The sequence below is a fragment of the Rhinoderma darwinii genome, chromosome 2 (genome assembly GCF_050947455.1).
Source record: "Rhinoderma darwinii isolate aRhiDar2 chromosome 2, aRhiDar2.hap1, whole genome shotgun sequence".
NCBI classification, from domain to species: Eukaryota; Metazoa; Chordata; class Amphibia; order Anura; family Rhinodermatidae; genus Rhinoderma; species Rhinoderma darwinii.
This window is the reverse complement of record NC_134688.1, coordinates 405,972,444-405,998,966: the sequence shown is the minus strand read 5'-3', so window position 1 is coordinate 405,998,966 and position 26,523 is coordinate 405,972,444. Positions and strand designations below refer to the sequence as shown.

Genomic DNA, 26,523 nt, shown 5'->3' with positions numbered 1-26,523 from the left:
GTTTATACCACTATACGGTGACTATGTGGTGGTAATATTGGTCTTTGTATAGTGGTTTTATTCAGTAACATTATAGTGGTGTTATTCAGTACTATGTAGATACTGCCACAGTGCCCTCGGTAGATAATGCCACAGTGCCCTCGGTAGATAATGCCACAGTGCCCTCGGTAGATAATGCCACAGTGCCCTCGATAGATCGTGCCACAGTGCCCTCGGTAGATACTGCCACCCCCCCCACCCATAGATAATGCCACAGTGCCCTCTGTAGATGCTGCCACAGTGCCCTCTGTAGATGCTGCCACAGTGCCATATATGGACAGTGATGTCAGGGGCTTGCCCAGAGCTGGAGTCCCGGAGCTGAGCCGCTTCTAGCACTCTGCCTGGGACTCCAACTGTGCTTCTGACATCACTGTCCAGCTCTGGGGAAGCCCTAGACATCGCTGTCCATAACTGGACAGCGATGTCAGGGGATTCCACAGAGTCCCGGAGCAGAGCCTATACTAGCGCTCTGCCCGGGACTCCGCTCTGGAGAAGACCCTGACAACACTGTCCATATATGGACATCGATGTCAGGGAATTCCACAGAGTCCCGGAGCAGAGCCGATACTAGTATCGGCCCTATGTCCCGTGGGCCGCAGGTGACAGCCTCAGAGGCCGTGTGCGGCTCGCGGGCCACGTGCTTGAGACCCCTGATTTAGAGGTATATTATCATACATAGAAAATTGTCTTATGTTGTCTTTGAGACTAGCGACACCAGGGGGGCCTGAGCATCTGAGCAACAACTGGTGGGGAAGGCAGGTGCAAAACTTGTTCTGGGGCACATAGGACTCTAGTTACACCCTGATATTTGTCCCATGAGATACAATATGACTGACAGGGAAAAAAATTAAGGCAGCAGACGTCTGGATCACAAGTGGCAGAATTACAATGAAATATTGTACACTGTTATTACCCATAAAGATTCAGGCGCAAAGTCAAGCTTTCGTTTTTGGCTTGAGGTACACTTTAACCCTAAAAAATGCTGAAACTATAGGACCTCTAACTTTTCTACAAACTAAACTGTTCTCTTAAGTAAATATCTATGAAGGTTACATGCTGCCAATTCCATGGTTCAGTCGTTTCTGAGAATGAGCACAGAAAAAGTTTAAGAATTTATTTTTCCTGAAAAAAAAAAATCACAATTTTACTTTGTCGGAAAAAGATTTGACAATAAGACCACTGTACAGTTTAAATAGAGCATTTTCCATCACTTAATCTCCTGTCTACAGTTCACCTGAAAAGTAAAGCTGTTAGCATGTTCTGCAGAGTAAAATGTGTCATGTATTACCAAGCTTTCTACAGAATAGCACTGCATGTGCTATCCTACTGAAACACTTTTAAGGGGTCCTCTGGTTTGGACACTACTGATTTTGAGAATGAGGAGTAAAAATTAATGGGAGAACCCACTCTGCAGATTTATATGATAAATAAATAACTATACTAAATACTAGATTGTTGAATGACAAGTGATAGCATTTACACTAGACAGTGGAGTACACGGCCACATCATTTACACCAGACTGTGAACTGACCAGTGGCAGTGTTTACACTAGACAGTGGACTGACCGGCGGTAGCATTTACACTATACTTTGAACTGATAGGCGGCAGCATTTACTCGAAACTGTGGACTAACCAGCGGCAGTATTTACAGTAGACCATGAACTGACTGGGGCGCATTTACACTACATTGTGGACTGACTGACCGTAGCATTAACACTAGACTATGGACTAATAAAGGGAGGCATTTGCACTAGACTGTGGACTAAATAGGGGTAGCATTTACACTAGACTGTGGACTGACCGCCGGCAGTATTTACACTACACTGTGGATTGACCACTGGCAGAAAGATTTACACTAGACTGTGTACTGACTGCTGGCAGCATTTACACTAGACTGTGGACTGGCCAACTGGTAATGAGAATATTCTGGTGTTGTTTTGCCTACTATGGAATTGAACACCCTAAATAGTAAAAGTACCACTCTATTCTTCCCAGACAAACTGTACCTTCTGGTTTGGATCTTTCTAAAGAAAGATTTATATTGCAGCAGGATAATGACCCAAAACACACATCAAAGCTTTACAAGAACTTCTTGGGAGACCAAAATAGAGCAAAGAGAACTAACTTTGATGGACTTCCCTGACCTCAACCTCATTAAATATTTATGAGGGCACTCGAGCTAGAAAGCCAAGCAATCTGTAGCATCACCATTCTTTGGAACATTCTGAAATAATGCGGAGATTACATGGATCGTCGGTTTTTGAATGTGTGGAGTCCAAGGCAGCAGTGCAAACGGTCATTAATTCTAAAAGAGATACTATAGAATTCTAAAATTCATGTAAATATTTCAAATACTCTATATTTAACTTAAATTGTTATGCAGATGGTATAGTGAACAATTTTAGATGAAAAGGGTTTTTCCTACACATTAAAAGGGGTTATGTAGGGACCGAAAAGTATTAGCTGTGTACTCACTGCAGCATGTGAGTACACTCACTAATATACATTCAGGTCCCCCGTCGCACTTAACAGATTTTAATAGATTTTTATAGCGCTAGCAGGTGACCGAAAGTCTAGTTGCACAGTCTTCCTTGATGACGACACGACTCTTTGTTATGTGACTGTCCCCGCTGTACTCTATGTAATCGCTGTACTACTACTACTTGTAAATAGAGTACAGCGTGGCCGGTCACATGACGAAGAGTCGTGTCCTCATCAAGGAAGACTGTGCAAATCTGTGCTAAAATCTCATAACCAGTACGACGAGGGACCAGGATGTATATTAGCGAGTATACTCAAATACTGCAGTGAGTACACTACTGATACTTTTCGCTCCCCACATAACCCCTTTAAAAGGGAAGGTGTCATGAATTTTAAATTATTTTTTTTTTATAATATTGCTTTTAATGTAATATTTTCAAACATTTTATTAAATTGTTTTCTCGTGTTTTACTTTTTATGTTTTCTGACTTACTTCTCTATGGGGGCTGCCATTTTTTTTTCATCTCTGTGTCGATTAACGACACATACAGAGATGGAATATGGCACATACAACCCCATAGAGAATGCGAACGGGAGCCGTTCCAATCGCAGTTGCGTGTGCCGTCTACGTGGGAATGGCGCATGCGCTGCTCTCACACGGACCAAAACGAAGCTCGTTCGGAGAGCGAAATCCGGCACCATATGGACCGGAAGCCGCTGCCGGACAATAAGATGACAACTTCCGGCCGCGGCTTCCGGCCATATGTTCAATGAAGCGAAGGTGCAAGGAAGAAGAGTGTAGACCAGCGGAGGCGGCGGCAGGAGCAGGTAATTTATGTTCGTGTATGTTCGTGTGTATTATGTTCGTGTATTACTGTCTGCTGAGCCCTGTATCTAATCCTCCTACACTGTGCAGTCGCTCAGAAAATGGTGGCACACAGTGTAGGAGGTTTGAAGATTCAAATCCCTCCTTCTCCTGGCACTAGCCAGAAGAAGGGAGGGGGGATTGTCTGAGGACACTAGAGAGAGTGTGTCCACCCCAAATTTGCAGCATAAATCAATTAGGTCGCTTTACCACATTGACCATGCTGCAATTTTGGGAACTGCTCCCTCTAGTGGCCAGCACTTGGAAATGTTATAAATTAGAATCTAATTTATAATATTTCCTGACTTGTGAAAAAAATAAAAAAAATTAAAACAATGTGTAATCACTTAAATAATAATTGTTTAACTTAAAAAAAATAAAAATTCTAGCGACACATTCCCTTAAAGTAATGGCATATCGCAAAGACTACTGGTACCCCCACAAATCCCTAGAATGAAGAGGTTGTGCCACTAGAGACGAGATGCTGTATAGGAAACAGCAACACAGCACCATTCAAGAAAGCAAGTGAAGTGAAAAAAAGGAAGAAAGGGACACTATGCTTTGAAGGTTCGGCCGTAGTGGCTGCTATGGGGCCCGGGGCTTAAGGGGGCCCATGCTGCCAGCCAACACGCCCCCCTATATGCCCGGTGGCACCGCTAGCAGCTGTTATGGCTGCTACAGCGGTAGCGTCGCTACTATGGGGCCCGTGCGCCGAGCCTCCAAGTATGGGCTGGGCGACACAGGTCCTCTCATGCCTGTAGGTGTCGCTAGCACCGGAGGGGGCCCCATACAGGCAGCCAAATACATGCATTAGCACTGAATGGCCGGGCATGTTCTGTGCCCGACCATCCAGTGCCTTACAATGACGATGATTGGCTAGCTTGGAAGGTGCTGATTCACGGGCAAGTCATTCTGCCCCGCCAATCAGCGTCATTGGACGACGCTCGTTCAGCTCCAGCAGACATGCTCAGAAGAGAGCATGTCTGCATCGCCAGTGAACAGCGTGGGAATGGGATCATGTCAGTATGTCAAGTTTATATATATTTTTCTCATAAAAATGTGAGTGGCATTATCTATAGTGGGGGCTCTATCTACAGGGGGGGTCGTCCTTATGTGGGCCACTATATACAGGGGGGGGTCTATATGTGGGGATGTGGGCCACTATATACAGGGGGCTCTATATGTGGGCCACTATATACAGGGGGCTCTATATGTGGGCCACTATATACAGGGGGCTCTATATGTGGGCCACTATATACAGGGTGCTTTATATGTGGGCGACTATATACAGGGGGCTCTATATGTGGGCCACTATATACAGGGGGCTCTATATGTGGGCCACTATATACAGGGGGCTCTATATGTGGGCCACTATATACAGGGGGCTCTATATGTGGGCCACTATCTACATGGGCTCTATATGTGGGCCACTATCTACAGGGGGAGTCTATATGTGGGGATGTGGGGCACTATCTACAGGTGGGTCTATTTGTGGGGCACTATATGTGAGACACTATACAGGGGTTGGCTATTTGTAGAGCACTATCTATAGGGGAGCTATTTTTTTCGAGTACTTTCTATAGGGGTGGGCTATATGTAGGACACTATATTCAGGGGTGGGTTACCTGTGGGGCACTAGCAGCAGGGTGGCTATATGTAGTGCACAGTCTACAGGGGTGGGCTATATGTGGGACACTATATACAGGGGGAGCTATATGTGAGACACTATCTACAGAGGTGGGCTATAGGTGGAGCACTATCTATAGGGGAAGTTATATGTAGGGCAGCACGGTGGCTCAGTGGTTAGCACTATTGCCTTGCAGCTCTGGAGTCCATATGTGGGCACTATCTACAGGGGCTTCTATGTAGGACACTATCTACAGGGGCTTCTATGTGGGACACTATCTACAGGGGCTTCTATGTGGGACACTATCTACAGGGGCTTCTATGTAGGACACTAGCTACAGGGGCTTCTATGTAGGTCACTATCTACAGGGGCTTTATGGGGGTCACTATCTACAGGGGGCACGGTGTGTGTTTGTGTGTGTGTGTGTGTGTGTGTGTGTGTGTGTGTGTGTTACACAGTGTATGGTACTATTATAATCACGGACACAGTGTATGGTGCTTTATTATATTTAGAGGTGTTGAGAATTTAAACTTTGTTTATAGGTGCAGAAATGTTTTAAAAGTGAGAAGCTGACGACATCTGAGCGGAAAACTGCAGAAATGGGTTATGGCCGGTAGAAATCCATCATAGATGTCTGGACCAGAGGGAGAAGAAAAGAACTAGAATCTGAGACGTCACTTAATGTAAATGTTTATTCTGCCTCTAATCAGCACTGTAGTCACTGTATGATCTGCAGCGAGATGATGGGTGGTATGATTTTTTTTTTGTGAAACAGCATCTCCCAGCATATCCTCACCATTGTTCGGGCCATGCTGGGAGCTGTAGTTTTACGCCGTACAAACCTGTACGGCAGGGGTTGCACTAACTTGAGCTGTATTTGTCCTGGTGTTGTATATATGTACTGATCTTGGTTCTGATGCTGTATGTAAGTACTGAGCTTGGTTCTGGTGCTGTATATACATATGAGATTTGTTTTGGTTCTGTGTATATATGTACTGAGCTTGGTTCTGGGGATGTATTTATGTACTGAGGTTGATTCTGGTTCTGTATTTATGTACGGAGGTTGGTTTTTGTGCTGTATTTATGTACTGAGGTTGGATCTGGTGTTGTATATATGTATGGGCTTGGTTCTAGTGCTGTATTTATGTACTAAGCTTTGTTCTAGTGCTGTATATATGTACTGAGCTTGGTTCTAGTGCTGTATTTATGTACTGAGCTTGGTTCTAGTGCTGTATTTATGTACTGATCTTGGTTGTGGTACTGTATTTATGTACTGAGCTTTGTTCTGGTGCTGCATATATGTACTTAGCTTTGTTCTAGTGCTGTATTTATGTACTGAGCTTGGTTGTGGTACTGTATATATGTCAGAACTTGATTCTGGGTCTGTAGTTTATATAGGATATATTTATAATAACAAAATTGCAGGGCAGATGGAATTATTCTCAATTTATTGTATATTTAATGGTAATCTGTGAGGTAGTTTTAACCCCTTGAACCGCCAACATGCGGTAATACATGACCTGACAATATTTCCAAACATTCCCTTGTATGTTTTTTTCAGGTGCAGCAGAATTCTGAAAATCCACTTTTAAAACGACACACACTATATGCTAATTACTCATTAGAGGGTCATGGGACGGTGCCGCTATCCTGAAGAGTCACATAGTCCTGCCTCAAAACCCACCATTCCATGATCACTATACACAAGGGGGGGGCTGTGTGGCACTATAAACAAGGGGGAGCTGTGTGGCACTATACACACGGAGGAGCTGTGTGGCACTATACACAAGGGGGAGATGTGTGGCACTATACACATGGGGGAATCGTATGGCATTATTTTCAAGCGGAGAGCTGTGGCTCTATCTACAGGGAGCTGAGTGTGGCGCAATCTACAGGGGTGGCACTTTCTACTAAGGGGGGGCTGTGCTGTGCTGCACTTTCTACTAAGGGGGGTCTGTTTTTCACTATATACAGTGGGAGCTGTATAGTGCTATATACAGTGGGGGCTTTATGGCAATATCCATAGGGGGGCTGTATGGCACTATCTAAAAGGGGGAGGTGGGGGCGCTATCTATGAATGGGGTGTGACACTGTCTATAGGCAGGGCTATATAGCACTGTCTACAGGGGGGCTGTATGGCACATTCTACAGGGGGCACTATTTATAAGAGGGGCTCCACCCGGGGGGGCCCCGGTCAAGAGTTTGCTATGGGGCCCAGTCTTTCCTAGTTACGCCCCTGCTTGGCATTTTTCAAATCCTAGAGAGAAGATTATGGGGAAAACACCATAAAAAATGTAATACCTAAAGCATGCTACATTTTGGGAGAAACGCCACTGAACCCGAAAAACCCAATCACAATGCCACAAACCGAAACGCTGTGTATGTAGACTTTTCAATATTTGACTATAGACTTTAACATCTTGCCGCAGGGTTTTTTTTCTTCAAAGAAACGCCATGAAAAACATCAATGAAAATGCCATAATTAACGCTGCAAAATGCGGAGTGTGAATCCAGCCTAAATTAACTCTTCAGCATTGCTATTTAATCGCCTAGCATAAGTTTATAGAAATGCTGAAAATTCTAGTTCCCAAGAAGGACATTCTCCCCTAAAAAAGAAATAGGGAAAGCATTTGCAGAAAATAATCTTAGATCATTAGATCGATATTTAATAGTACTGAGTTTTTTTTAAGTGATTCATTTTCTGGGATTAAATGGCATAATGGAAAATAATGAATATAACAGAATTAATTCTAATTATGGCAGAAAAAGAAAGCTGCCACATGCCTCGCCAATGGAATGAAGTGCACTGTTTTCTGTACACATTCTCATCAGTCTGCTTTCATAAGATCAACAGCAGTGGTTCTTAACAATAATATATCTGATGGCAAATTAAATATCTAAATCTCTAAAAAATTGTAAGCTCAAATAGTTTATGACAATAAATTGCAAATTTATTTCATTAAAGAGACCCCGCAACGTTGCCGCTGAATCCATAAAATTTAGTGAAAAAAGATTAATTAGAACTTGGAATTTATTGATTTAAGGGGCTGCCTCATATGCCCTATACCTTCCGCTTAGGATTCCCCTTTATGAGCCAGAACGGGGAGCCGTCTATAATGGCCGCCATCTAATACTACATTTCTTCTGCAGCGGCCTGGACATAGAAACATCTGAACATAGAAGGCTTCCCTAAGCAAAATCAGCTGTTTTCCTGGGGGGCCAAGAGCCAGAACCAGCAGCGATTGGTTGATCGCTGCCACCGGTTCAATGTTGTAGGGGTTGTCTCTAATTAGACAACCCCTTTAAATCCCTGCAACTTTAAGCTGCACACTCTGCAGGGGGTGATCCTACACATTAGTTGACAGCTACTTCCCTTTATGCATGTCTAACCCCCAGAATTTATCTGTTACCACCAGGAGAAGCCTCATTTGGCCATACATTTTCCCTGCAACAGCTATTTCAGGGCAAATGTTACATTACATGTCGCCCATGAAGAGGGGTTCCAAGCGAGTCCTTATGAGACATTCCCTTTAACCTTTGCCACATATAGCTAGGAAAGGCAGAATAGAATGTTTAACAATTCAGAAGGGGACAACTGAAACAATTATATTTGAAGTGAATAAATTTTTCTTGCTAAAATATCACAGCGACGCTACAGAAGTGAGAGGATTCTGAATACACATCACGTCCTGGCTGGAGGTAATGTATATTCATTGTCAGAACACTGCAGTAACGTTCTAGTGTGTTTATGTGGCTGCACATAGCGATATAGCTATATCGCTATGTGCTGTGTAAATGAATGGAGAGAAGTGTATGACGCTGATTGGTCACTGATCGGTCAGCGTCATACACTCCTCTGTACAACGCCCACTTGGCCAAAAAGTAAAACACGCCCAGTTGTTCATTAAGAAACTCATTAGCATAAATCTAATAAAGGTCATAACTCCGTCAAAAATGATTGTTTTTCTAAATAAAAAACACTGCTGTAATCTACATTACAGCGCCGATCACATCATGTACAATATAGGACACTTATAATGTGGTGACAGAGCCCATTTAAGAAACAAACAACACCTAAAACACACAGAAATTATTTAAATATTAACCAAATTTTTTTTGTGTTTGCTATTTTTTTTTAAACAATTTTTATAAAAAAAGACAGGTACTAGTAAATAGGATTTGGAAAGAATGTTCATGATACCCATCTAATGTGGAAAATAATCATGAGACAATAATAACCACACAGGAAAACCAAATGCTAAATCATGTATTTTAGCTGAAATGTGAAAAGAAAATAAGTATAGCAGAACATTAGGAATTTGGGAGCTACTGGACCTCACCGTTACTGGTGAAGGTTACATTATTTAAAGTGGACATCCTATAAAAAACAAACAAAATAATTAACATAGGTAAATTTTATCAATTAACTTTCTGGACCCTGTTTACATAGAGCCAGTAGATCCACCTGGTCTTCTCTTGCATGCTGTGTCAATCTGCACAGAGCGTCTGTTCTCACTGAGGCTGCTCTTACACGGCCCGACATGGGCGGTGTAAATGAGTGCTGATCAGCGAGACAGATTGTTGATCGGCACTCGTTTGCTCCTTTCACAAGGAGCTATGTATGGGGATGAGCGATCATTACTACAAATCGCTCGTCCTCATACATTTCTATCATGTCGGCAGCGTGTCTCCCTGTTTACACAGGTAGATGTGCTGCTGACAACAATAATATTTCTTGCTGCAAAAACAATACCATCAGCCAATGAACGAACGTTTGCTCATTCATCGCATGGTCTTTGCAATGTTTACACAGGGCTATGAACGGGAACGAGCGTTCACATGAATGCTCGTTTATCCGATAATTGGCCTTTGTAAAAGGGCCTTTACTCTATTTTCCTACATGTCCCATCTAGTAATCCATTATGCACACTTGGAAGGTTACCGAGGGAGGATGTTTTAGGGAGGAAACATCATAACAAAAAATTAGACCATGTTAACATGACACGGATTTGCCCCAGGCTAATCCGTAATATATATTTTTTTAAATCCGTGGCAGAAATCCACAACTGAAACTCTGATTTCTGCAGTGGATCGCCACACAGATTAGCCCCATTGTAATTCAATGGTGCTAATCTGTAGCTTTTCAGAATGAAATCCGCGGCAATAATTAACATGCTGGGGATTTGCTGTGAACATTATCCTGATCATGTGGATGGGGTATAAAATACCCCATTCACATGCATTGCTTCTGAAAAGTTAGCAAATTTTGTTAGGATTTAGGTGCGGAATCCGTGCTTAAATCAGGACAAAATTATGAACATGTGAACATAGCCTAAAAATTCTGGGAGCCCCTGTGGATTGATAGGCAGAGGTAATAACACGATCTTTATGCCTATTTTCAGACAGATTTCATACATTTGGTGGATCCTTTGGCAGAGGGCAGAAGACTTTTTGGTGGGCATGTGAGATTAACGAGCACCATGTTTGCATGCTTAGTATAAGTGTAACTGTTTGAGTCCCAATCACCCAATCAGTGGCAGAGGGCAGCTGACTAAGTAGGGAAGCGAGCAGCTGACTCAATAGGGTAGAGGGCAGCTGACAGGTGACCCGTTAGGGCAGAGGGCAGCTGACAGGTAACTCATTAGGGTAGAGGGCAGCTGACAGGCAACTTATTATTCTGAGCACCTGACTCTATTACCACCTGTACTGCCCAGATGGCAGCCCTGACTACACATAAAACTATCAGGGTTTGAAGGCAGGATCATGTACTGGATAATCTACATAAGTATTTTTACAACATCCTACAATCCAGTATAGCTCATAATCTACCACCTTTCTGGTCCTGGGCATTCCAAGAGTTATGAAAGTTCACTGCATATTTATATAAAGTGAATTTATAAAAATCTACATGTCCATAACCAATAGTATATTGATGAAAACAGACTTCTGATAAGATCTTATTTACCTGCTATCCTAGTAAAATATTAAAGACTGGCCATATTAATCTAACACCCCGAAATGTTAGTTTTTTAGAGAGGGAACATTACAGAGTGTACCCTTGCTTATCCTGCCAAGTCTAGCCGTTTCAGAACAAAATCTAAATACATATGTATGTATTCTGGCTGGACTTCAATTATTAATCTGTAATGGATAGTCATTGGTCTTGTCAATTACCGGATTCCCAGCCTGCCCAGAAATCCCAAAACATCACCATCCAATTACTTCTATGAAAGGAATGCCTTCAAATATGAACGTTAATCTGAAATAGAAAAGGAAGTCTGTAATACAGCCAATGAATACACAGCAACAAGCAATTGCTAAGTACCCTGATAGCGGCTGAACATGCTAAAAATAACTTCTGGTTTTTGGTGACATAGGTTTCAGAACACCTGTAAAAGGTAATATAGGGTTAAATCCGCTTCATCACATGGTAAACAGTCTGCTTTGTTATAATTTTAGAGTGCAAATCATAAGAAAAACATGTAAAGCGCAGATATGGGTGGCATATCGCTTGCCACAAATGTCTGGTCCATAAGGGTCTGACCGCTGTAACCACTAACAATTTCTAGAAGGGAGTGGCAGTGATGCCTGGAAGTACTGAGCCACATAGTCGCCTGTGTGCCATTGACTATAATGGGCTGACTGTGTCCTCCAATGAAAGTCATGCAGAGTCGCCAGGAGAAATTGGTTTGCTAGTACAGGCAAAGAAAACTTGGTGCCTTAGGCCACAACTCTTATTCTAGAAAAAAAACATATAAATGATAGCAGTGCTTTGCTGGTCACAGGAATGCCTTGCCACTATCCCCAGTAGTCATCGAAGTCTACTTATTTCCCCCCAGTTATCACAGCATCGCTCCACAGCTCCCAAGCTCAGTACTTCTGTATATTCTCTATTCTGCTGCTGCTTCTATATTTGTGATAGACATAGGAGAGCAGGATTCTCCTCTTCTCTTTGTGCAGTAGAGAGAAGACATGATAGCAGTTAGGATCCATCCACTATCTCGGAGAAAGCTGAGAATTGGCGATAGAGCCCACAGAGGGAAAAATTGCTAAAAATCTCCTATACAAGTCATCTAATGGCCAGAAATAATGTTATTCCTCATGTACACACATATGACAGCTTATTCTGAAAAGTCACCTGAAAAGTTAGGTACACTTAAAGGCAAAGGAGGCATGGGGCACGGCTTACCTTACATAGGAAAGACTACGCTGCACATAATGATTCAGGAGTACAGTGAAGTTTCCAGTTTTGTCCTGAAGGTATACTTTAAATCATACACTTTCCTCTACAAGTAGAAAATATTTCATGATAGTTTTTGAAGAACATTAGGAGGGATTTATTAAGCAAAATATGACACGATTCTGACCTAAAAAAAAAGTGACGTTTGTGGCGTTTACCAAATTTATTGTGTTTTAGACACATAATAGTGTCTATAAAAAGGTGTGTGGCAAATAGAAGTCATAAAATGCACCAAATTTTTTAATCATGGGTACCATTTTTTAGCCCAAATATTAATGTAAAGTTTGCCTATCATATGGTGGCGTAAGGAAAAGAAAAGTGTCTAACATGCCTAGTGTGTTGCACCCAATTTAACTTACCATTTTGATCATTTTAACATATTTTTTGCATCTTGCGACAATATTAATAAATATCTCCCATTGTCCCTTCAGAGCAAACTTTTATCATATGTCATATAGATTTATAAATGAAATATAGGAGTTTTATAACATGTATCTGATTTATTAAAAGGTACACACCTTAGAAATGTCTGCCTGTTTGAACTTGTGTTACGCCAGCTGTACTTGTGCCTAGAATTTGCACTTTTTTTTATTCGTTTGATAAATTTGGTGTAAATTACCTGTCCTACAAGACTACTCCTACTTTTTCAATTTTGGCGAAAAGGAAAAAAGTTGCAAACAAATTCCACAATTGTGTCGCACATTCAATGCAACTTAACAATGTTGCACAATTTGCACCAAAAACTAGTGTAAACTGAATAATCGATGTGGGCCAGTGTATACTAAATGGGAAATTCTGCCTTTTAACCATTGCTCGAAACAGAGTGGGTAGTGCCAGGACCTGTTTGGTGCTGCTTGGATTGTATGTAACATGGCTCTTTCTCATGCAAACAGTGAACATGCTGCCATTATGACAGGCACATTGAAAATAGAAAAACCTGATCGGAGCCAAACTCTTGCTTTTATTATACTGCTCTCTCCTGGGCAGGCGGACCCTACTGTGGTACAGTACAGCATTGGACTGGGATGCTAATTCATACATGAAGGGTATGAAAACCTTTTGAAGTCATTTTATTTTTAGAAATCAATGTTTGTTTGTTTTTTGGAACAAGTTTTGAATTGGGTTTCATAAAATAAAATAACTTTTTGAGATACAGCGTCAATGTATTCTGGATACATAGAAGCTGTATCTTAGCGGTCACAGCTGAATCTGTCGTGTCAGCGGGACTGACGGCTTCAGTGAGCGCTGGCACGATCCAGCTATTATTGATCACATCTAAGTCTATGAACATAGGATATATAGAAGCTGTATTTCAAAAACTAATTTTATAATACCCAATTGAAAACTTTTTTCAAATAAAATAAAACATTGATTTATGAAAAGAACATGCCTTCAAAGGTTTACATTGCCATTAACTAACTTGAGCAGGGACTGTTCTGGGTTGAAGTGAAACACATAAAAGCTTGGTCTTGGGCAGTTGCTTCCCTTAGGGCATGCCCACACGTGGCGGATTTCCTCCGCAACTGTCCGCATCAATGCCGCACAGAATCTGCGTTGCAGATTCTGCGGCGGATCTGCCCAAAATGTGCAGTAAATTGATGCGGACTAGCTGCTGCGGACTGCGGTAAAAGTGCTTCCCTTCTCTCTATCAGTGCAGGATAGAGAGAAGGGACAGCACTTTCCCTAGTGAAAGTAAACGAATTTCATACTTACCGGCCGTTGTCTCTTTCGGCATCCAGCCCGACCTCCCTGGATGACGCGGCAGTCCATGTGACCGCTGCAGCCTGTGATTGGCTGCAGACGTCACTTAGACTGAAACGTCATCCTGGGAAGCCGGACTGGAGACAGAAGCAGGGAGTTCTCGGTTAGTATGAACTTCTATTTTTTTGACAGGTTGCTTTATATTGGGATCGGTAGTCACTGTCCAGGGTGCAGAAACAGTTACTGCCGATCGCTTAACTCTTTCAGCACCCTGGACAGTGACTATTTACTGACGTCTGCTAGCAACGCTCCCGTAATTACGGGAGCCCCATTGACTTCCTCAGTCTGGCTGTAGACCTAGAAATACATAGGTCCAGCCAGAATGAAGAAATGTCATGTCAAAAAAGCAAGACGCATCCGCAGCACACATGACATGTGCATGACAGCTGCGGACTTCATTGCGGAAATTAGAATCTCCATTGAAGTCAATGGAGAAATTCCGCCATGACTCCACAACCAGTCCGCCACAACTCCGCAACATCCATTGCATGCTGCGGACACCAAATTCCGCACCGCAGCCTATGCTCCGCAGCGGAATTTTCAGCCTCGTCTAAACGAACCCTACTACATAGAAGTGGAAGTCAATGGAGAAACGGCTCCGCTGCGGATTAACGCTGCGGAGTGTCCGCAGCGGAATTCAAGAGCAATTCCGCCACGTGTGGCTTTGCCCTAAAGCTCTCCGTAGCAATGACAAGCTGCCTGAGAGTCAGAAGTATGCTCATGTAGGGCTGGGCAATTAATCGAAAAATAATCAAACTCAAAATTCAGCGCAATTAATCAACGTCATCTTGCGAATTTCGGTTTTATCAATTGTTTTTCCCCAGTTTAAACTGTATCTGCATTTCAGGATGCAGTAAAATTTAAATCCAATGGTAGAGCAGGGGACTGCAAGGTCCCTGATCTACCATTCCCTATGTATCGCTGGACGCGAGGCAGTGACGTCATCGCGCCGCACAGACCAGAGGGATCTCCTCCACTCGTCATTGAAATGGGGTGAGGTGAGTATGTATATTATTATTTTTATCAGGCACTACTGGGGGCAGCTGTGTGGGCATTATACAGCGTGGGGGCAGTTATGGGGGCATTATACTGTGTGGTGGTGTGGGGGCAGTTATGGGGCATTATACTATGTGGGAAACACTATGGGGGCAATATACTGTGTGGGGGCAGTGTCAGGGGGGTATATTATATACAGTAGTATACAGCAAGCTCCAAGGCTAAATATCAATTCAATGGTGTAGCATGCAAATAGGGGGCATGACATGCAAAAAGGGGTGTGGCCTAAATAATCATTCGATAATCGTAATCGAGGTTACATGTTCAATTAATCGTGATTTGGATTTAGGTCATAATTGCCCAGCCCTAGCTCATGGTACATTGGTAGAGATTTATCAAACTAGTGCAAATGAGTTGCCAGTAGCAACCTGTGAAGAGAAAAGTGAGGGCAATTTGTGATTGGTTACTGTGGGCTAGATCTGAATCTCCCCCAGTGTTCTTTCTCTCGATAGTTCACAATGTGGTAAATGCACTATATAAAATCTAATAAAATATAGTAATAACACTCCTGACTGGTACAGTTAAAAAAATTTTTTACTGGAAGGTGGAATACCCCTTTAAGCATTTGAATACATAAGGCATTACGTGGTAATCCTACTATTACATATTTGGGAGAACTTGGATGAAATGTGCAAAAATTCTGAGGTTGTTTGCATGTTTCGTCATTGAGGTAAATTTATATTTCAATGAAAAATCTTTTGTAAAACTTTTCTCCGGATAGATCACATATATTGGATTGTGTACGGGTGAATGCAGTTATTGACTAAAGTACACAATAATCAATCTGTCTCTATATTTTACTATAGAATAAAAGTGCAACTGTTGTACAAAAGTGTGGCTGTAATTTTGAAAGAGACGTGTGTGTCTTTGTATTAGATTCTTGTCTTGCCAGAAGGCCAAAAATTCAGATGTTTAATAAAATAAATGCTATGTAGAGGTTCCAGTGGAGTACAAAACATGACTTGTTCAGAAAGAGAGAGAAACACTGAGCTTCTTATTCCATGCGGTTTATAAATGTAACCCAAGATTTTCCCTTCTGCTTACTCAAATCAACAAGGTTTGTGTGTAATTTCCCCCAGCCCCCTCCTCTGTACAGATATGTAGATTATATATGGAGAAGGATGTGTGTGTGTATATATATATATATATATATATATATATATATATATATATATATATATATATATATATATATATATATATATATATATATATATATATATATATATCTTGCTCACTGAAGCAGTTGAAAGTTAGGCTTTGTTATGGCTGCCAACAGGGGGTGACATGACTTGGAAAATATTATTCTAGCAATTTTGCAAATTGCCATTCCGTTTGGTTAATAAAAGCACTGTTTCTTTAACCAGGCCGTACCCCTTTGACAGATGTGGGCGTGATTATAGAACTGGCCACACCCCACTAGTGATTTCTCTACTGAGAAGTGCATAGCATGGTTAGTGTCAGCAGTAGCCACAGCTCCCGGCAACAGCTGGGACACCCTCCCCTGCATGCAGGCTGGGCGGGCGCTGTCTGCAAAACCTCTCCGTCCTTAACCCTGTGTGCCCTCTGTGCATTAAGGCTCTGCGCTGACTTTTCATCCTATGTATTTGGTTTTATTCTCTCTGTGTCTGAATGCTGCTGTCTGTAGCTGTCACTAGCTCTCTCCAGCCTGGCTTTGTTTCCCAACATTTCACATTGACAGCAAGGGAGGAGAAAAACTGTACTTGTGCTAAATAGTCCTCTGAAGACCTCCAGCTCCTGGAATAGACACCTTAACTACAGCCGAGGCAAGAGAAACAGCTAGTACTGCCAGCTAAAGACTGTGCCAACCTGACTGGCAGACCGTGGACACACTAAAGGACAAGACAGAAGTGCCATGTGTTGCTGTTGAGGGCATGCTGTGTTCCTGTGGATTGTAACGTGAGTCTAAGACTGGATCGTGATGTGATTCCTCAGAATTCCCAAATAATTACATTCTGTACTGCAAGTATTTACCATCCCGTCTGGAAAGATTGTCACCGAAAGGAATAATTTGTGTCCGGTGTGACCCAGCCGTAAGGCAAGAAAGCTGATCCCACAAGCCATTCTATTGGAATGCATTGTGCCCTGCTTATAACAGACAGCTGGATATAAAGTCGTGTGTCTATATCTGCTGCACCCCTCCTCTTGTCCTCACAGTTGTCTTGCACCCTGTGCACCAGTGTGGCTGGCCCTGAGGATGTCCCGCTGGCTCTTAACCCTTCCTTGTCTGTGGCAGATGCTGGTGATGGCTCTCACGTTGGAGATGGGTTTATATGATGTGGAAAGGGGAAGAGAAGCTAAATGTGAGCCTATTCAAATTCCTATGTGTCAGGGCATTGGCTACAACATGACTAGAATGCCCAATTATGTTGGCCACGAGTCTCAGGCAGAGGCTGCGGGGAAGCTTGAGGAGTTTACCCCACTTGTGGCGTACGGGTGTCACAAACATCTCCGCTTTTTTCTCTGCTCTCTTTATGTTCCCATGTGCACTGAGCAGGTGTCCACTTCAATTCCTGCCTGTAAGCCAATGTGTGAAATTGCACGCCAGAAGTGTTCCCCCATAATGGAGAGCTTTAATTTTAGATGGCCAGAGTCATTGGACTGTGACCGGTTACCTAGTAAAAATGACCCAAATGCACTGTGTATGGAGGCTCCTGAAAATGCTACTAATGGGGACCCTCAAACCAATGGCCATGGCATACTTCCTGTCGCTCCACGGCCTCCACGTCCATCTGGTGCTGAGATGGGTATACCTACTCGCTGCACCAATCCTGACAAATTTCTGTATGTGGAGAGGAGTGGGGTGTGTGCCCCAAGATGCGCCCCTGGTGTGGATGTCTACTGGTCTTCAAGTGATAAAGACTTTGCACTGGTATGGATGGCAGCATGGTCTGGTCTTTGCTTTATTTCCACTGCCTTTACTGTACTGACATTTCTGTTACATCCTCAGCGCTTCCAGTATCCTGAGAGGCCGATTATCTTCCTCAGTATGTGTTACAATGTCTACTCTACAGCATTTCTCATCCGTGCTGCTGCTGGGGCCCCTAGCATTGCATGTGACCGTGAAGGTGGCGCCCCATACTTGATCAGAGAGGGCCTGGAAAGCAGTGGGTGCACGCTTGTCTTCCTTATATTATATTATTTTGGCATGGCCAGTTCGCTGTGGTGGGTGGTTTTAACCCTCACCTGGTTCCTAGCAGCAAGTAAAAAGTGGGGTCATGAGGCCATCGAATCCCACGGTAGTTACTTTCATCTAGCTGCTTGGGGTATTCCAGCTGTAAAGACAATCATTATACTCACAATGCGGAAAGTTGGTGGAGATGAGCTGACTGGACTATGTTATGTAGGCGGCTCAGATCCCAGTGCCCTAACAGGATTTGTTCTTGTGCCTCTTTCATGCTATTTGGTGACAGGCACATCATTTCTGTTAACAGGCTTTGTTGCACTCTTCCATATCAGACGCGTCATGAAAACTGGTGGAACCAACACAGAGAAACTGGAGAAACTGATGGTTAAGATTGGAGTCTTCTCCATCCTTTATACAGTCCCAGCTACCTGCATCATTGTGTGTTGCTTCTATGAACGTCTTAATTTGGCTCACTGGGAAGCCCGCGCCCGGGAAGAGTCCTGCAGGACAGCTTCTGGAAATGGCAGGCCAGACTGTACTTTACCTGGGTCCATACCCAGCGTTGCAGTCTTCATGCTTAAGATATTCATGTCACTAGCTGTGGGTATAACTAGTGGTGTGTGGGTATGGAGTTCAAAGACCCTACAGGCCTGGCAAGGAATTCTGTGCCAGCGTCGGCTTGGGGTGGTGGGAGCCAGGACTCGAGGGAAGCCTCAAACTGCGGGAGGTATTGCCTGTAGTTTAGGGAGCTGCCCTTACAAGCCCCCACCGATTACCCTGCAGGTTGCCAAAACAGACCTCTTTATGGACTGCCCGACACATGTGTGAACCTCAAGACTATAGTTAAAGAGGGGGGTCTATTATAAATATGTAACAGAGAAATATATTTACATCTGCAGGAAACGTGTAACGGCTTACCATGGGTAGAAGAATTGCAGGTGACTGATCAGCTCTTGATATGAGAATCTATTGTGTGTGACAAATAAACTGAATTGGGTAAGGATACCTTACCTACAGATTTAAGGAGAGGCACAATATATTTTGGTGACCCATGTATGCAAATTGTACATGCTCCAGCCATAGAGACATTACAGAGGTGCTCTGTATCAAAGATCTCTTTAAGCTGCTTTATGTGAACACTGAGCCTTTTAGCAGCTGTTTTAAGAGCTCCCCCCCCCTTTCTGCGAGCACAGAAGCAGAAATGACACAGTACGGTGCCTATATGACTTATCCGATCTATCTTGCTATCTCCAGGGACCGCTGTATCCAGCTCTGTTAATGTCATGCTATGTATTATTGTTGGTTGCTGGCGTAGTGGCAAGACTATGCAGCGTCTGTTCTCTGGTCACCAACATCCAGGTCTTCTTGCGTATGACCCCCATTGGTGTTTATATCAGTTTGTAGTTTATTCGTGCTCAGGACCCTAGTTTACCAGATTGGTATCTCGGCTCTAAGAACAAAGTTACTTAAGAGTTGTGTTCTGCAAAATTTCCAAAAGTACAAAAAATATAAGGGAATTGTTACTAATATGAATTAGTAGTGCAATACTATGACTGGTTGGCTATTTGACCTTCTGGGTGGTAAAATCCATCAGTGTTCAACCTTGTTCAATGCAAAGATTTCTATAGGAAATGTTTACTGCCATATTCCACATAACCATTCATACATAGCAATATATATTCTTCACCAGATGCTGGCATATGTACCAACTATTTCAAGAGTTACGATTAGTCCCTGAACTGTTGTAGCCCTGTTACTGAATTCACCCAGTGAACAGTATAAATACTATCTGTATATGAAAGCACTTGTCCCAGTCTATTTATATACCATGTGTTTATTATACTATTATTATTTTTCTTACAAAGAGTATTATAAATACTATAAATTATAACCCAGGCTGCGAAAAAATAAACATCAAGAACATTTTTTTTTTGTTGCGCACGTGCCCTGAAAGTCTTTTATATACAAGGTGAATATTCTCTCCAGCAAGGTGACCCTGGGAGTTATTATAAAATATAATAATCTATCTTTATGGCCTTCAGATCATTTGTCAATCAGTTGTAGGCATATTTTGGCTTTCTAGCTCTTAACCAATACAAAACCAGCATGCCCTGTTTGCTTGGAGTTGCTATTCTTTAACAACTAGGGAATCATTAATTTCTAGTACACATAAGGATTCCATATTTGTCTGACATATTGTACAGAATAAACGACTAAACATTTTAGTACAGTGGCCAGTTTTATGGAATGTTTCTGTAGCTTCCCCGTCCCTTCCCAGGTTCACATTTTGGGAAAATACATTCATATAATGCATTAAAGGGGTTGTTTGTTTTCCCCAAAAACAGCGTTACTCGTGTCCGTGGGCTGTCTGGTATTGCAGCTCAGCAGCTTTCACATGGTTAAGGCTGAACTGCAATACCAGACACAGGCCATAGATGAGAGTGGCGCTGTTTTTTGAAAAAAAAAAAAAATGCAGACTTGTTTTTCTATTTCAGACAACTGCTTTAAGGTTGTATTATAACAAATGATCATAAATTATTAATATTAAGTTTATTATCTCAGATCCTATACCCTCCTTTTGTTTTTTACTTTCCTTTCTTTTTAAACAAGGAGTACCCAGTGACAGCCAATCTGTATTTTACCTGTGTAGTGTTTTGTATGAATGACATATTCACAAAAAGAACACATTTTCATGGATCATTATGCATACTTGTTTTTTGACATACAGGTGCCCTTTAAAGCCTTTCATTATAGATCTGTTATTGCATCCAACTCTCTGAAGTGCAAAGTGAGCAATGACTGGCAGATAAATGAATCATGTATTTCTATGGTGTGCAGTGGTTGAAGTGAAGTTCTTTAGATGGTTTGCAAGGAAACAAAAGTTCAAAGTTTCATTTTTTCCAAAGTTTATATTGATTTTGTACGAAATAAAGGAGAAGATTTACTAATGGTGTTGTACATGCTCTGGGTTATGCCAGTCAGATTTTAAATTGTAGCACGTGCCATATTCCCCAAAACGTCTATTGGGAAGTATGGCGCATTCTAGTACAAAATACCAAAGATTCAGAAGGTGGAAGTTTTGATAAATCAGTCACAATTGGTTCAACTTGGTCAGCCATACCACCTGCAACGATACAAAACAATATGATTATGTCTTTATTTAATACATATGGCATTAGTAAATCTCTCCTATGTGTTATGATTTCAATTATATCCATTACTGTTTCGCAAACGATGTTCATACTTAGCATGTAGCAGAGCTGAATTTGTTATGTTAAGGCCTTGTTCATACATTGCAGATTTGCTGCAGATTTTGCATGCATTTTTTAAGCCAAAACCAGAACTATATTCAGAAGATCAGACGTATAAGGCTTTCCTTTAGATATTTATTCTGTTTAGGTTCCGTTCCTAGTTTTGGTTTAAAAAATGAATGCAAAATCTGCAACAAATCTGCGCTGTGTGAATAAGGCCTAAGAGTGCCAAGTTTGTCATTTTGTGATTTCAGAAAGTGATTTATATGATTTTTTCATAGGATTGCATTAAACCTATTCCATTTTCTTTACTCAGAGAGTTATTACAATGCAGAAACAACGTAGTTATAAGAGTTAGAGTATGTTCGGTAAGAAGAATTACAGATATACAAGAAATAGTTAAAAAAAGAGGAATATATTCTGTTTATTTTGTTTTCGACACATAAAAGCACATCGTAGCTAACAGGTCATGTGGTAAAAACGTTGTTTTATATTTCTTTTGCGCATTACGACTTGCCAATATATTTGCTTATGTGGTCCCAAAGAGGTCAATGACCCTAAGGGTATGTTCACACGGCCTATTTACGGACGTAATTCGGGCGTTTTAACTCCCGAATTACGTCCGAAATTCTGGCTTGAAATCGTTGACAAACATCTACCCATTGAAAGCAATGGGCTGACGTTTGTCTGTTCACACAAGGCATATATTTACGTGTCGCTGTCAAAAGACGGCGCGTAAATAGACGCCCGCGCCAAAGAAGTGTCATGTCACTTCTTCAGACGTAAATGGAGCCGTTTTCCATGGACTCCATGGAAAACCAGCTCCAGTTACGTCCGTAATGGACGCGGCGTACAAGCGCCTGCACATGCCGTTACGGCTGAAATGACGGGGCTGTTTTCTCCTGGAAACAGCCCTGTAATTTCGGCCGTTACGGACGCTGCCGTGTGAACATACCCTAAATCGGGCTTTTCACCCAAAAATGATCAATATTGTACATTATTGTTAACATAGCTTATTTTTGCGATGACCTTAATGGAAAGTATTATAAAATTGTGCATATATGTATGTCTATTTCCTTAATACGTCAGATGATGAGATGTAATGTTTATTTCACTAGAAAAGTTGCATTATTGGAGTATTTATTTTTAGACCATTATCTTCAGAGTGGTGTAGTATCAGGCACAGCCTGTAGGTGGCAATATTGTGGACAATGAAGAAAGTTCCTGGTTACAGGGATTGTCTAGTTTTAACAAATTATTGTCATTTTTTTAGTATAATTAAAAGTTATGTCATTTTTTCAGTGGATAAAATTCTGTCCATGGTCATGTGATGATCACACAGGTGCACGGGTCGTTACAGTATCTGTATCAGAGCTGTGTCTTCTAATGAGCCATGCACCTGTGTGTCCATCACATGACCATGTACAGAATTTTATCCACTGGAAGTAAACAATGAATGTTCCTACTGAATGACAACAAGCAGAGTTCTTAAAAACCATAAGGAATTAAAACAGAAAGTATATTGGAAAATTGTATAACTTAGTTATACAAAAAAGGATAGAATAGGTCATCAAGGATTGATTGTGAGGGTCCAATCTCCGGGATGCCTGGGGATCATCAGCACAAAGGTGCTGAGGCTATTTCTGAAGTGCAATAGCTGCATGTACAGAAGAGCCAAAATGCTTGGATAAATAATAAAGGGTCCGCAGCATCTCAGCAAGTGTGCTAGCGCCTTTTTTCTGATGATCGGCAGGGATCCTGTGGATCGGGCACCCACCCACCAATGTTTTTGCCCCAGCAAACTACTTTCAAAACTTTTATGACATAATATACATATTCTATATTAAATGTCGGAGACATTTACAATTCTGTCAGATGCTCTTGTTACTAGCAAAACAACAGCCTGAAGTCTGTTACAATGGATCATCTTTCAAAATCTTAAAAATCATGTGACAAATCTTAGAAAAATGAAAGTTTGTCTTTAGTGAAAAAACCTCTGTGTGAAGTTGATGAGTTCTTTGTTACAACACTGACACCTATAGATTGGATTTGGTACTACACTTCAATTAAAAAGTGTGTGCATAACTTTTAATTGCTATGTTTAGCAACAAAGTGTACACAACAAATTGTGTTGTTGTTTTTTAACTTACTAGCCTTCACGTGTGTGCATTAAAAAGTCTATGGTACTAAGAACTATTAGGCTCCTTGACATTTTGGTTTGTCAACTTTTGTGAAAGCATGAACACAGAATATACAGTAGGATAAAATAAATATAGGGTTTTCTCCGCTGTCCCTGTATATGACCACAAGCTCAGGCTGAGCCCTAAACACGCCGTAGTAATAGTAGTTTTAGGAGTAGGAATATTGATTGGGAGATCATCACATAAAGGTGGTGGCACTTTACGGTTTACCACACTAGTAGTTGTCCTGCAAGAAAAGGACCAGTTTTATTATTTGTTAGTCCTTTCGGTGCCGAGCGGAATTAAAGGGCAAAAGGGTCCGTTTTGAAATATGCCACAAACTGACTTGCACATTTTGATAAAATGGAAGCTGATGGGACAAAATCTACAGTTGGTCAGAACTTAGTACTACACATTAGGCCAACTTACAAATGTACAGTTGGAGTAGAGTTTTTTTTTAATTCAGAAGAATATATCAGTTTATCAAGAGCAAGTCCACCTATTATATAATAGAATTCTATAGAGTATAGATTGTCTGTCTGCATTCTTATGAATATAGGGTTCATCCCACAAGATGCCTCCACTATGTGTTGAGACAGGGCCACAGAAAAGCACAAGAGGGTTATAGTTTACATTCTAGGTGCCAGCGAGCAGGGCAAGGGTTCATAACTATGTTTCTCTCTCATTGTCTATCAGGGAAAGGGGTCCCATAATGCAGCTCTCATATACAAATCTCTATATAAAATTATAAATATATATATATATTTTTTGGAATTGCATTATAAAATGGTACTGGTTTTCTAAAGTGTTAAATATAAAAGTAATATTATGAATGGTAATTTAATGCTGTAATTTATTCTTGAACTGTCAGAGTTTTGATTTCATGGTTTATTAAACTTTTGTGTGTTAAATTTTATTTGTTGTCTTATTTCATTAATATCTTCGAGTGATTTAGACCAGAATTCCACAAGTTTTACAGTTGCCTTGAACTATAGACTGCATAGACCAGCTCAATGTTTTTAAGTAATGTGTTTGATTTTTTTTTTTTAACCAAGATGAAGAATCATTATGAACCAAAATGAGCATGTGAAACAATATGTCTCCGTCTGAACCAATAGGAAAACAACAACAGACAGAAAAATGCAGCTGTAGAAATTACTATTGTTTCAGTATTAATTCCGTTTTTTCCATATGTGACAGCATTTTTTATTTTATAGGAACACGTTTAGTTAAGTGTACAAAAAAGTTGCACAAAGTTGGCCCTAGACAGCGAAAGTTGTTTGTTATTTCACTCATTACTCACATTGCCAATCCCTTTTGGCGTGGTCTCACATGCATATTCTGTCTATAATGAGCATTTCACTCCATGTGTCAGTCTGGTTTCCTGTAGGCAATACTTCCAGGAGTGAACACCTCCGTTATACAGCATTTGTTGGAGCATGCCACTATATTTCTCTCCATAAAACAAAAAGTGATAAAACCCCTTTGTGTGCCTTTGTGTAAAATCTGAGATACGTTCAGGGGCGGATCCAGGATTGATATCTGGAGTGAGGGAGGAAAACAGCGGAATATTTTGCTTGGTTGGTCACGCCCCTCGCTACTCTCTTAAATATGTAAACCACACCATCAACACGAGGGAATATAAAAGTGGAACACTGAAATACCTAATCACATAGTCAGGGACAAGTGTATGCTCCTACTATACAAAGACTGATATAACCAATAATACCAACATACAATGATGATATAGTGGTCAGATACTAGTTCTACACAGGTGGTCTACAGTTTATTATAATGCTGTAGACCATACAAGAAAATACAGTACTGATCAGACACAAGTAGAATAAACAACAACTAAATCCAGTGACTCACAGGTGACTTCTGCTCTGATTGGAGTCTTTCACTTTCCTTTTCTTCTCCATCAGGCCCCGACCTCTATGATGACTGCAGAGTTTGCTGCCAGACATCTTTGGCTCCTTGCTTCTACATCTCATCCCTATACTTTACAGCAACACAAATTGAAACCCCAGACCAGACCCCTAAATTAATTCAGACCCCCTACATTACTTCAGACCAATGACTAGACCTCTAAATTAATTTAGACCCCAGATCCCTAATTTACTTAATACCCCAGACAAGACTCCTACATTTCTTCAGACCCCTAAATTAATTTAGACTTTATACGAGACCCCTACAGTACTTTAGACCCCAGACCAGACCCCTACATTACTTAAGACTTCAGACCAGACCCATAAATTAATTTTAGACTCCAGTAAAAACCCTAAATTAATTTTAGAAGCCAGACCAAACCCTTAAATTACTTTAGACCTCAACCAACCCTTGAATTAATTCAGACCACAGACCCCTAAATTATTTCAGACTCTAGTTCAGATCGCAAAATAAATTTCAGACCCAATTCCAGACACCTAAATTAATTTCAGCTCCCAGTCCAGACAGCTAAATTAATTTCAGACCTCAGATTACTCTAGATCCCAGACCAGACCAGACCACTATATTAACTTAAAGCCCCAGACCAGACTGCTTAATTAACCTCTTCCCGCGCCACGACATACTATTGCGTCATGGTGGGGGAGGTAATGTTTAGAGCGGGCTCGTCCGCTCCGTACGCGGTGGGTGTCAGCTGTGTTTTACAGTTGATACCCGGGAGTAACAGCCAGGAATCAAGCAAGATCGCAGTATCTAAGATGTTACAAACGGGGTCACCCCCCTCTGGCAGCTCATCGGCCCCTCCGCAAAGCGAATGGGGGGCGCCAATGGTTGTCATGGCAGCCCAGGTGCCTAATGAAGTCCCCCAGTGCTTGCCTTTCTTCATCTCCTGGCACGGCCTAACAGGAGCTTGTAAAAACGACGATA

General features: G+C 41.6%; 1 protein-coding gene across 1 annotated transcript; it reads left to right on the top strand.

Annotated features, from left to right (window-relative positions):
- The first annotated feature begins 16,528 nt into the window (after positions 1–16,528).
- On the top strand, positions 16,529–24,565 carry FZD9 (frizzled class receptor 9). Its single transcript, XM_075854133.1, has one exon. The coding sequence runs from the start codon at positions 17,289–17,291 to the stop codon at positions 19,044–19,046; it is 1,758 nt and encodes a 585-aa protein (XP_075710248.1). The 5' UTR covers positions 16,529–17,288; the 3' UTR covers positions 19,047–24,565.
- Positions 24,566–26,523: the final 1,958 nt, after the last annotated feature.

What these genes read in the sequence shown, in the direction of transcription:
- FZD9 (XM_075854133.1), top strand. Translation starts at nt 17,289, where the DNA reads ATGTCCCGCTGGCTCTTAACCCTTCCTTGTCTGTGGCAGATGCTGGTG.